At 43.7% G+C, this 13782-nt stretch overlaps 1 protein-coding gene across 1 annotated transcript in view; it reads left to right on the top strand.

Annotated features, from left to right (window-relative positions):
• LOC311102722 (potassium channel subfamily K member 2-like) overlaps window positions 1–13488 on the top strand; it is a gene marked incomplete at its 3' end in the record, with an annotated part of 40233 nt that extends 26745 nt beyond the window's left edge. The window contains exon 7 of the mRNA XM_084144097.1: window positions 13141–13488. Within this exon, the coding sequence (XP_084000223.1) occupies window positions 13141–13488 (348 nt within the window). The remainder of the gene's footprint in view (window positions 1–13140) is intronic.
• Window positions 13489–13782: the final 294 nt, after the last annotated feature.

Below are 13782 nucleotides of genomic sequence, written 5' to 3'. Positions count from 1 at the left end.
TACAGATGCACAATTGAGAGCATCCTGTTGGGCTGTATCACCGCCTGGTATGGCAACTGCACAGCCAGCAACCGCAGGGCTCTCCACAGGGTGGTGCGGTCTGCCCAACGCATCACAGGGGGCACACTGCCTGCCCTCCAGGACACCACAGCACCCAATATCACAGGAAGGCCAAAAAGATCATCAAGGGCATCAACCACCCGAGCCACGGCCTGTTCACCCCGCTATCATCCAGAAGGCGAGGTCAGTACAGGTGCATCACAGCTGGGACAGAGAGACTGAAAAACAGCTTCTATCTCAAGGCCATCAGACTGTTAAATAGCCATCACTAGCCGGCTACCACCCGGTTACTCAACCCTGCACCTTAGAAGCTGCTGCCCTATATACAGTCGTGGTCAAAAGTTTTGAGAATTACATTTTATGACACAAATGTTAATTTTCACAAAGTCTGCTGCCTCAGTTTTTATGATGGCAATTTGCATATACTCCAGAATGTTATGAAGAGTGATCAGATGAATTGCAAAGTCCCTCTTTGCCATGAAAATTAACTTAATCCCAAAAAAACATTTCCACTGCATTTCAGCCATGCCACAAAAGGACCAGCTGCCATCATGTCAGTGATTCTCTCGTTAACACAGGTGAGAGTGTTGATGAGGACAAGGCTGGAGATCACTCTGTCATGCTGATTGAGTTAGAATAACAGACTGGAAGCTTTAAAAGTAGGGTGGTGCTTGAAATCATTGTTCTTCCTCTGTTAACCATGGTTACCTGCAAGGAAACACGTGCCGTCATCATTGATTTGCACAAAAAGGGCTTCACAGGCAAGGATATTGCTGCTAGTAAGATTGCACCTAAATCAACCATTCATCAGATCATCAAGAACTTCAAGGAGAGAGGTTCAATTGTTGTGAAGAAGGCTTCAGGGCACCCAAGAAAGTCCAGCAAGCGCCAGGACCGTCTCCTAAAGTTGATTCAGCTGCGGGATCGGGGCACCACCAGTGCAGAGCTTGCTCAGGAATGGCAGTAGGCAGGTGCTAGTGCATCTGCACGAACAGTGAGACGAAGACTTTTGGAGGATGGCCTGGTGTCAAGAAGGGCAGCAAAGAAGCCACTTCTCTCCAGGAAAAACATCAGGGACAGACTGATATTCTGCAAAAGGTACAGGGATTGGACTGCTGAGGACTGGGGTAAAGTCATTTTCTCTGATGAATCCCCTTTCCGATTGTTTGGGGCATCCGGAAAACACCTTGTACGGAGAAGACAAGGTGAGCGCTACCATCAGTCCTGTGTCATGCCAACAGTAAAGCATCCTGAGACCATTCATGGGTGGGGTTGCTTCTCAGCCAAGGGAGTGGCCTCACTCACAATTTTGCCTAAGAACACACCATTAATAAAGAATGGTCCCAACACATCCTCCAAGAGCAACTTCTCCCAACCATCCAAGAACAGTTTGGTGACGAACAATGCCTTTTCCAGCATGATGGAGCACCTTGCCATAAGGCAAAAGTGATAACTAAGTGGCTCGGAGAACAAAACATAGACATTTTGGGTCCATGGCCAGGAAACTCCCTTAATCCCATTGAGAACTTGTGGTGGACAAAGAGGCGGGTGGACAAACAAAAACCCACAAATTCTGACAAACTCCAAGCATTGATTATGCAAGAATGGGCTGCCTTCAGTCAGGATGTGGCCAAGAAGTTAATTGACAGCATGCCAGGGCAGATTGCAGAGGTCTTGAAAAAGAAGGGTCAACACTGCAAATATTGACTCTTTGCATAAACTTAATGTAATTGTCAACAAAAGCCTTTGACACTTATGGAATGCTTGTAATCATACTTCAGTATACCATGGTAACATCTGACAAAAATATCTAAAAACACTGAAGCAGCAAACTTTGTGAAGACCAATACTTGTGTCATTCTCAAAACCTTGACCACGACTGTACATAGACATGGAATCACTGGCCACTTTAATAATGGAACACTAGTCACTTTAATCATATTTACACACTGCTTTACTCATCTCATATGTACAGTTGAAGTCGGAAGTTTACATACACTTAGGCTGGAGTCATTAAAACTTGTTTTTCAACCACTCCACACATTTCTTGTTAACAAACTATAGTTTTGGGAAGTCGGTTAGGACATCTACTTTGTGCATGACACAAGTAATTTTTCCAACAATTGTTTACAGACAGATTATTTCACTTATAATTCACTGTATCACAATTCCAGTGGGTCAGAAGTTTACATACACTAAGTTGACTGTGCCTTTAAACAGCTTGGAAAATTCCAGAAAATGATGTCATGGCTTTAGAAGCTTCTGATAGGCATCATTTGAGTCAATTGGAGGTATACCTGTGGATGTATTTCAAGGCCTACTTTCAAACTCAGTGCCTCTTTGCTTGACATCATTGGAAAATCAAAATAAATCAGCCAAGTCCTCAGAAAGAAATGGTAGACCTCCACAAGTCTGGTTTATCCTTGGGAGCAATTTACAAACGCCTGAAGGTACCACGGTCATCTGTACAAACAATAGTACGCAAGTATAAACACCATGGGACCACGCAGCCGTCATACCGCTCAGGAAGGAGACGCGTTCTGTCTCCTAGAGATGAACGTACTTTGGTGCGAAAAGTGCAAATCAATCCCAGAACAACAGCAAAGGACCTTGTGAAGATGCTGGAGGAAACAGGTACAAAAGTATCTATATCCACAGTAAAACGAGTCCTATATCGACATAACCTGAAAGGCCGCTCAGCATGGAAGAAGCCACTGCTCCAAAACCACCATAAAAAAGCCAGACTATGGTTTGCAAATGCACATAGGGACAAAGATCTTACTTTTTGGAGAAATGTCCTCTGGTCTGATGAAACAAAAATAGAACTGTTTGGCCATAATGACCATCGTTATGTTTGGAGGAAAAAGGTGAAGGCTTGCAAGCCGAAGAACACCATCCCAACCGTGAAGCACGGGGGTGGCATGCTGTGGGGGTGCTTTAATGCAGGAGGGTCTGGTGCACTTCACAAAATAGATGGCATCATGAGGAAGGAAAATTATGTGGATATATTGCAGCAACATCTCAAGACATCAGTCAGGAAGTTAAAGCTTGGTCGCAAATGGGTCTTCCAAATGGACAATGACCCCAAGCATACTTCCAAAGTTGTGGCAAAATGGCTTAAGGACAACAAAGTCAAGGAATTGGAGTGGCCATCACAAAGCCTTGACCTCAATCCTATAGAAAATGTGTTGGCAGAACTGAAAAAGCGTGTGCGAGCAAGGAGGCCTACAAACCTGACTCAGTTACACCAGCTCTGTCAGGAAGAATGGGACAAAATTCACCCAACTTATTGTGGGAAGCATGTGGAAGGCACGTTTGACCCAAGTTAAACAATTTAAATGCAATGCTACCAAATACTAATTGAGTGTATGTAAACCTCTGACCCACTGGAAATATGATGAAAGAAATAAAAGCTGAAATAAATCATTCTCTCTACTATTATTCTGACATTTCACATTCTTAAAATAAAGTGGTGTCATGGTCGTTGAAGAACGGGTCAGACCAAGGCGCAGCGTGAAATGCATACATGTTTATTAAACTGAATAAACATACAAAAAACTACGAAACATGACGTCGGATGGCTATACACTAACAAGCCAAACTCACCGAGCACAAACAAGATCCCACAACCCAGGCAGGAAAACTGGCTGCCTAAGTATGATCCCCAATCAGAGACAACGAACGACAGCTGCCTCTGATTGGGAATCACACCCGGCCAAACATAGAAATACAAACATAGAAAGTCCACATAGAAAAACACACACATGATATTCACACCCTGACCAAACTAACTAGAGTTCTAAAGGTCAGGGCGTGACAAGTGGTGATCCTAACTGACCTAAAACAGGGATTTGTTACTGGGATTAAATGTCAGGAATTGTGAAAAACTGAGTTTAAATGTATTTGGCTAAGGTGTATGTAAACTTCTGACTTCAACTGTATATACTGTATCCTATTCTACTGTATTTTAGTCAATGCCACTCCGAAATTGCTCGTCCTAATATTTATATATTTCCTATTTCCATTATTTTACTTTTAGATTTGTGTGAATTGTTGTGAATTGTTAGATACTTCTGCACTGTTGGAGCCAGGAACATAAGCATTTCGCTACACACGCAATAACATCTGCTAAATATGTGACCAATAACTTTTTGATTTGATTTGATTTGAAACAGTCCTGTTGTTTAGCATCCGCTTCATCGGACCACTTCCGTATTGAGCATGTCACTGGTACTTCCTGTTAGAGTTTTTGCTTGTAAGCAGGAATCAGGAGGATAGAGTTATGGTCAGATTTTCCAAAGGGAGGGCGAGGGAGAGCCTTGTATGCTTTTCTGTGTGTGGTGATCATGAGTTTCATTGCCTCTAGTTGCACAGGTGACATGCTGGTAAAAATTAAGTTAAATAGATTTAAGTTTCCCTGCATTAAAATCAACGGCCACAAGAAGCGCCACCTCTGGATGTGCATTTTATTGTTTGCTTATGGCTCTATACAGCTCGTTGTGTGCAGTCTAAGTGCCAGCATCGGTAAATAGTATGGTCTGCAGCTTAAACTCGAGACTTCCTTAACATTAGAGATCGCGCACAAGCTGCTGTTAACAAAGAGATACACCCCACACCCCTTAGTCTTACACGAGGCTGCCGTCCAGTTTAGATGATGCATAGAGAAACCTGCGACATATTTACACTACGGGTCAAAAGGTTTAGAACACCTACTCATTCAAGGGTTTTTCTTTATTCTTTACTATTTTCTACATTGTAGAATAATAGTGAATACATCATAACTATGAAATAACACATATGGAATCATGTAGTAACCAAGAAAGTGTTAAACAAATCAAAATATATATTATATTTGAGATTCTTCAAATAGCCACCCTTGATGACAGCTTTGCACACTCTTGGTATTCTCTCAACCAGCTTCACCTGGAATGCTTTTCCAACAGTCTTGAAGGAGTTCCCACATATGCTGAGCACTTGTTGGCTGCTTTTTCTTCACTCTGCGGTCCCAACTATCCCAAACCATCTCAATTGGGTTGAGGTTTGGGGGATTGTGGAGGCCAGGTCATCTGATGCAGCACTTCATCAATCTCCTTCTTGGTAAAATAGCCCTTACACAGCCTGGAGGTGTGTTGGTCATTGTCCTGTTGAAAAACAAAGGATAGTCCCACTAAGCCCAAACCAGACGGGATGGCGTATTGCTGCAGAATGCTGTGGTAGCCATGCTTGTTAATTGTGTAAAAAAATCACAGACAGTGTCACCAGCAAAGCACCCCCACACCATCACAACTCCTCCTCCATGCTTTACGGTGGGAAATACACATGCGGAGATCATCCGTTCACCCACACCGCGTCTCACAAAGACACAGCGGTTGGACCCAAAAATCTCAAATTTGGACTTCAGTCCAAAGGACACATTTCCACCTGTCTAATGTCCATTGCTCGTGTTTCTTGGCCCAAGCAAGTCTCTTCTTCTTATTGGTGTCCTTTAGTAGTGGTTTCATTGCAGCAATTAGACCATGAAGGCCTGATTCACACAGTCTCCTCTGAACAGTTGAGGTTAAAAATGTGTCTGTTACTTGAACTCTGTGAAGCATTTATTTGGGCTGCAATCTCTGAGGCTGGTAACTCTAATGAACTTATCCTCGGTAGCAGAGGTAACTCTGGGTCTCCTCCAGAGGTAACTCTGGGTCCTCATGAGAGCCAGTTTCATCATAGCGCTTGATGGTTTTTGCGACTGCACCTGAAGAAACTTTCAAAGTTCTTGAAATTTTCCGGAGTGACTGACCTTCAAGTCTTAAAGTAATGATGGACTGTCGTTTCTCTTCGCTTATTTGAGCTGTTCTTTCCATAATATGAACTTGGTCTTTTAACAAATAGGGCTATCTTCTGTATACCTACCCTACCTTGTCACACCACAACTGATTGGCTCAAACGCATTAAGAAGGAAGGAAATTCCATAAATTAACTTTTAAGAAGGCACACCTGTTAATTGAAATGCCTTTCAGGTGACTACCTCATGAAGCTGGTTTACAGAATACCAAGAGTGTGCAAAGCTGTCATCAAGGCAAAGGGTGGCAATTTGAAGAATCTCAAATATAAAATATATTTTGATTTGTTTAACACTTTTTTGGTTACTACATGATTCCATATGTGTTATTTCATAGTTTTGATGTCTTCACTATTATTCTACAACGTAGAAAATAGTAAATAATAAAGAAAAACCCTTGAATGAGTAGGTGTTCTAATTCTTTTGACAGGTAGTGTATACAGTGCATTCAGAAAGCATTCAGACCCCTTTACTTTTTTCACATTTTGTTATGTTACAGCCTTATTCTAAAATTGATTAAATTGTTTTTTCCCCTCATCAATCTACACACCATACCCCATAATTCAAAGCAAAAACTGGTTTTTAGATTTCTTTCCAAATTCATACAAAATGAACACATTTACATACGTTTTCAGACCCTTTACTCAGTACTTTGTTGAAGCACCTTTTGGCAGCGATTACAGCCTTGAGTCTTCTTGGGTATGACGCTACAAGCTTGGCACATCTGTATTTGAGGAGTTTCTCCCATTCTTCTCTGAAGATCCTCTCAAGCTCTGTCAGGTTGGATGGGGAGCATTGCTGCACAGCTATTTTCAGGTGTCTCCAGAGATGTTTGGTTGGGTTCAAGTCTGGGCTCTGGCTGGGCCACTCAAGGACATTCAAAGACTTGTCCCGATGCCACTCCTGCATTGTCTTTGCTGTGTGCTTTGGGTCATTGTCCTGTTGGAAGGTGAACCTTCACCCCGGTCTGAGGTCCTGAGCACTCTGGAGCAGGTTTTCATCAATGATCTCTCTGTACTTTGCTCCGTTCATCTTTCCCTTGATACTGACTAGTCTCCCAGTCCCGGTCGCTGAAAAACATCCCCACATCATGATGCTGCCACCACCATGCTTCACCGTAGGGATGATGCCAGGTTTCCTCCAGACATCACGCTTGGCACTCAGGCCAAAGAGTTCAATCTTGGTTTCATCAGACCAGAGAATCTTGTTTCTCATGGTCTGAGAGTCCTTTAGGTGTCCTTCTGGAAGGCTCTCTCATCTCCACAGAGGAACTGTAGAGCTCTGTCAGAGTGACCATCGGGTTCTTGCTCACCTCCCTCAGTTTGGCCGGGCGGCCAGCTCTAGGAAGAGTCTTGGTGGTTCTAAACTTCTTCCATTTAAGAATGATAGAGGCCACCGTGTTCTTGGGGACCTTCAATGCTGCAGACATTTTTGGTACCCTTCCCCATATCTGTGCCTCGACACAATCCTGTCTCGGAGCTCTACGGACAATTCCTTTGACCTCATGGCTTGGTTTTTACTCTGACATATACTGTCAACTGTGGGACCTTATATACAGTGGCTTGTGAAAGTATTCACCCCCCTTGGCATTTTTTCTATTTTGTTGCCTTACAACCTGGAATTAAAATGGATTTTTTGTGGGTTTCTAACATTTGATTTAAACAACATGCCTACCACTTTGAAGATGCAAAATATTTTTTATTGTGAAACAAACAAGAAATAAGACAAAAAAACAGAAAACTTGAGCGTGTATAACTATTCACCCCCCCAAAGTCAATACTTTGTAGAGCCACCTTTTGCAGCAATTACAGCTGCAAGTCTCTTGGGGTATGTCTCTATAAGCTTGGCACATCTAGCCACTGGGATTTTTGCCCATTCTTCAAGGCAAAATTGCTCCTGCTCCTTCAGGCGGATGGGTTCCGCTGGTGTACAGCAATCTTTAAGTCATACCACAGATTCTCAATTGGATTGAGGTCTGGGCTTTGACTAGGCCATTCCAAGACATTTAAATGTTTCCCCTTAAACCACTCAAGTGTTGCTTTAGCAGTATGCTTAGGGTCATTGTCCTGCTGGAAGGTGAACCTCCGTCTCAGTCTCAAATCTCTGGAAGACTGAAACAGGTTTCCCTCAAGAATTTCCCTGTATTTAGCGCCATCTATCATTCCTTTAATTCTGACCAGTTTCCCAGTCCCTGCCGATGGAAAACATCCCCACAGCATGATGCTGCCACCACCATGCTTCACTGTGGGGATGGTGTTCTCGGGGTGATGAGAGGTGTTGGGTTTGCGCCAGACATAGCGTTTTCCTTGATGGCCAAAAAGCTAAATTTTAGTCTCATCTGACCAGGGTACCTTCTTCTATATGTTTAGGGAGTCTCCCACATGGCTTTTGGCGAACACCAAACGTGTTTGCTTATTTGTTTCTTAAAGCAATGGCTTTTTTCTGGACACTCTTCCAAAAAAGCCAAGCTCTGTGGAGTGTACGGCTTAAAGTGGTCCTATGGACAGCTTTAAAGCTCCTTCAGGGTTGTCTTTCGTCTCTTTGTTGCCTCTCTGATTAATGCCCTCCTTGCCTGGTCCATGAGTTTTGGTGGGCGGCCCTCTCTTGGCAGGTTTGTTGTGGTGATTGGTGGTGCCCCTTGCTAAGTGGTGTTGCAGACTCTGGGGCCTTTCAGAACAGGGGTATACAGTGGGGAGAACAAGTATTTGATACACTGCTGATTTTGCAGGTTTTCCTACTTACAAAGCATGTAGAGGTCTGTAATTTGTATCATTGGTACACTTCAACTGTGAGAGACGGAATCTAAAACAAAAATCCAGAAAATCACATTGTATGATTTTAAAGTAATTAATTTGCATTTTATTGCATGACATAAGTATTTGATACATCAGAAAAGCAGAACTTAATATTTGGTACAGAAACCTTTGTTTGCAATTACAGAGATCATACGTTTCCTGTAGGTCTTGACCAGGTTTGCACACACTGCAGCAGCGATTTTGGGCCACTCCTCCATACAGACCTTCTCCAGATCTTTCAGGTTTCGGGGATGTCGCTGGGCAATACGGACTTTCAGCTCCCTCCAAAGATTTTCTATTGGGTTCAGGTCTGGAGACTGGCTAGGCCACTCCAGGACCTTGAGATGCTTCTTACGGAGCCACTCCTTAGTTGCCCTGGCTGTGTGTTTCGGGTCGTTGTCATGCTGGAAGACCCAGCCACGATCCATCTTCAATGCTCTTACTGAGGGAAGGAGGTTGTTGGCCAAGATCTCGCGATACATGGCCCCATCCATCCTCCCCTCAATACAGTGCAGTCGTCCTGTCCCCTTTCCACCTCCATGCTTCACGGTTGGGATGGTGTTCTTGGGGTTGTACTCATCCTTCTTCTTCCTCCAAACACGGCGAGTGGAGTTTAGACCAAAAAGCTCTATTTTTGTCTCATCAGACCACATGACCTTCTCCCATTCCTCCTCGGGATTACATTTACATTTTACATTTTAGTCATTTAGCAGACGCTCTTATCCAGAGCGACTTACAGTTAGCGCATACATTATTTTATTGAACCCACAACCCTGGCGTTGCAAACGCCATGCTCTACCAACTGAGCTACATCCCCTGCCGGCCATTCCCTCCCCTACCCTGGACGACGCTGGGCCAATTGTGCGCTGCCCCATCATCCAGATGGTCATTGGCAAACTTCAGACGGGCCTTGACATGCGCTGGCTTGAGCAGGGGGACCAGGCATGTGCTGCAGGATTTTAATCCATGACGGCGTAGTGTGTTACTAATGGTTTTCTTTGAGACTGTGGTCCCAGCTCTCTTCAGGTCATTGACCAGGTCCTGTCGTGTAGTTCTGGGCTGATCCCTCACCTTCCTCATGATCATTGATGCCCCACGAGGTGAGATCTTGCATGGAGCCCCAGACCGAGGGTGATTGACCGTCAATTTTGAGCTTCTCTCATTTTCTAATAATTGCGCCAACAGTTGTTGCCTTCTCACCAAGCTGCTTGCCTATTGTCCTGTAGCCCATCCCAGCCTTGTGCAGGTCTACAATTTTATCCCTGATGTCCTTACACAGCTCTCTGGTCTTGGCCATTGTGGAGAGGTTGGAGTCTGTTTGATTGAGTGTGTGGACAGGTGTCTTTTATACAGGTAACGAGTTCAAACAGGTGCAGTTAATACAGGTAATGAGTGGAGAACAGGAGGGCTTCTTAAAGAAAAACTAACAGGTCTGTGAGAGCCGGAATTCTTACTGGTTGGTAGGTGATCAAATACTTATGTCATGCAATAAAATGCAAATTAATTACTTAAAAATCATACAATGTGATCTTCTGGATTTTTGTTTTAGATTTCGTCTCTCACAGTTGAAGTGTACCTATGATAAAAATTACAGACCTCTACATGCTTTGTAAGTAGGAAAACCTGCAAAATCGGCAGTGTATCAAATACTTGTTCTCCCCACTGTATACAGTGGGGGAAAAAAGTATTTAGTCAGCCACCAATTGTGTAAGTTCTCCCACTTAAAAAGATGAGAGAGGCCTGTAATTTTCATCATAGGTACACGTCAACTATGACAGACAAAATGAGAAAAAAAAATCCAGAAAATCACATTGTAGGATTTTTTATGAATTTATTTGCAAATTATGGTGGAAAATAAGTATTTGGTCAATAACAAAAGTTTCTCAATACTTTGTTATATACCCTTTGTTGCCAATGACACAGGTCAAACGTTTTCTGTAAGTCTTCACAAGGTTTTCACACACTGTTGCTGGTATTTTGGCCCATTCCTCCATGCAGATCTCCTCTAGAGCAGTGATGTTTTGGGGCTGTCGCTGGGCAACACAGACTTTCAACTCCCTCCAAAGATTTTCTATGGGGTTGAGATCTGGAGACTGGCTAGGCCACTCCAGGACCTTGAAATGCTTCTTACGAAGCCACTCCTTCGTTGCTTGGGCGGTGTGTTTGGGATCATTGTCATGCTGAAAGACCCAGTCACGTTTCATCTTCAATGCCCTTGCTGATGGAAGGAGGTTTTCAATCAAACTCTCATGATACATGGCCCCATTCATTCTTTCCGTTACACGGATCAGTCATCCTGGTCCCTTTGCAGAAAAACAGCCCCAAAGCATGATGTTTCCACCCCCATGCTTCACAGTAGGTATGGTGTTCTTTGGATGCAACTCAGCATTCTTTGTCCTCTAAACACGACGAGTTGAGTTTTTACCAAAAAGTTATATTTTGGTTTCATCTGACCATATGACATACTCCCAATCCTCTTCTGGATCATCCAAATGCACTCTAGCAAACTTCAGACGGGCCTGGACATGTACTGGCTTAAGCAGGGGGACACGTCTGGCACTGCAGGATTTGAGTCCCTGGCGGCGTAGTGTGTTACTGATGGTAGGCTTTGTTACTTTGGTCCCAGCTCTCTGCAGGTCATTCACTAGGTCCCCCCGTGTGGTTCTGGGATTTTTGCTCACCGTTCTTGTGATCATTTTGACCCCACGGGGTGAGATCTTGCGTGGAGCCCCAGATCGAGGGAGATTATCAGTGGTCTTGTATGTCTTCCATTTCCTAATAATTGCTCCCACAGTTGATTTCTTCAAACCAAGCTGCTTACCTATTGCAGATTCAGTCTTCCCAGCCTGGTGCAGGTCTACAATTTTGTTTCTGGTGTCCTTTGACAGCTCTTTGGTCTTGGCCATAGTGGAGTTTGGAGTGTGACTGTTTGAGGTTGTGGACAGGTGTCTTTTATACTGATAACAAGTTCAAACAGGTGCCATTAATACAGGTAACGAGTGGAGGACAGAGGAGCCTCTTAAAGAAGAAGTTACAGGTCTGTGAGAGCCAGAAATCTTGCTTGTTTGTAGGTGACCAAATACTTATTTTCCACCATAATTTGTAAATAAATTCATTAAAAATCCTACAATGTGATTTTCTGGAAAAAAAAATCTCAATTTGTCTGTCATAGTTGACGTGTACCTATGATGGAAATTACAGGCCTCTCTCATCTTTTTAAGTGGGAGAACTTGCACAATTGGTGGCTGACTAAATACTTTTTTTCCCCACCGTATACTGAGATCATGTGACACATAGATTGCACACAGGTGGACTTTATTTAACTAATTATGTGACTTCTGAAGGTAATTGGTTGCAACAGATCTTATTTAGGGGCTTCATAGCAAAGGGTGTGAATACATATGCACGCACCACTTTTCCGTTATTTATTTTTTAGCATTTTTTGAAACAAGTAATTTTTCTCATTTCACTTCACCAATTTGGACTATTTTGAGTCCATTACATGAAATCCAAATAGAAATCCATTTAAATTACAGGTTGTAATGCAACAAAATAGGAAAAACGCCAAGGGGGGATAAATACTTTTGCAAGGCACAGTAGACAGGTGTGTGCCTTTCCAAAATCATGTCCAATCAATTGAATTTACCACAGGTGGACTCCAATCAAGTTGTAGAAACATCCGAAGGATGATCAAAGGAAGCAGGATGCTCCTGAGCTCAGTTTCGAGTCTCATAACAAAGGGTCTGAATACTTATGTAAATAAGGTCATTATGGGGTATTGTGTGTAGATTAATGAGGACATTTTTTTATTTAATCAATTTCAGAATAAGGCTGTAACGTAACAAAATGTGGAAAAAGTCAAGGGGTCTGAATACTTTCCGAATGCACTTTATATTATCCATACATATTTTCCATGTCCTTGTTCAGCCAAGACTCCAAGAAAGATAGAATATTACAGTTCTTCAGGTCCCACTGATAGGATAGTCTCGAACTGAGTTCATCCAGTTTGTTCTCCAGTGACTGCACATTCGCCAACAGAACAGAGGGCAATGGCGATCTATTTGTTCACTGACATAATCTCGTTAGGAGGCTGCCTCGCCTGCCTTATTTCCACCGCCGCTTCCTCTTTGGAGTCCCGGGGATTAGGGCCTGGTCAGGAGTTGGCAGAACGTCCAGAGCTGCCGACTCATTGAAGTAGAAATCTTCATCCAAATCGAGGTTAAGATCAGCATAAAAAAAACACAAAATAGCTGAATTGGTCAGGAGCCCGTAAAACGGCCGCTATCCACTACAGCGCCATCTTTTTCAGGTGACTTCCTGGATACGACGAGAACAGCACAGTCTCACACAGCATCTCTCTCTCTCGCCCTCCTCTCTCTCTCTCTCTGTCCCCCCCTCCTCTCCCCCTCCTTTCCCCCTCATCTCTCGCCCTCTTCTCCACCCTCTCCCTCCCTCTAGGTAGGGGAGATCAGGGCGCACGCAGCAGAGTGGACGGCTAACGTCTCGGCAGAGTTCAAGGAGACTAGGCGTTGCCTCAGCGTCGAGGTCTATGACAAGTTCCAGCGAGCCGCGTCAATCAAAAGCAAAATGTCGTCCGAGCTGGGCCTAAACTCTGACCCCGAGCTCACTCCACCCAAAAGGAAGATGTCCGTCAACTTCACCAACGAACTGAATGGGGAGAGGGAGCCGGTGTCCACGCCTATGACCAAAAATGGATGCCCGTTCCTGAACGGGCAGGGGGTGGACCCTAAGGGAGGTGACGTTGCTATTACGCCTCAAGTAGAGGTCACAACCTTTCACCTCTGACCCTGCTTCAGCACAAGCCACACCCACCTGGTTACAACAACCAATGGCAGCCATCTTTCAGCACAAGGTGGATGACGTCATTGATCAACACCTGCCCTTATGACGGACTATATAACATTTACATTTACATCATTTAGCAGACGCTCTTATCCAGAGCGACTTACAAATTGGGGCATTCAACTTATGATAGCCAGTGGGACAACCACCTTTTTTTTTTTTTTTTTATGGGGGGGCGGGGGAAGAAGGATTACTTTATACTATTCCAGGTATTCCTTAAAGAGGTAGTGTTTCAAG

This window comes from Coregonus lavaretus (assembly GCF_964263955.1).
Source record: "Coregonus lavaretus genome assembly, chromosome: 27".
NCBI classification, from domain to species: domain Eukaryota; kingdom Metazoa; phylum Chordata; class Actinopteri; order Salmoniformes; family Salmonidae; genus Coregonus; species Coregonus lavaretus.
The sequence above is the reverse complement of the archived record's forward strand: the minus strand, read 5'-3'. Positions and strand labels throughout refer to the sequence as shown.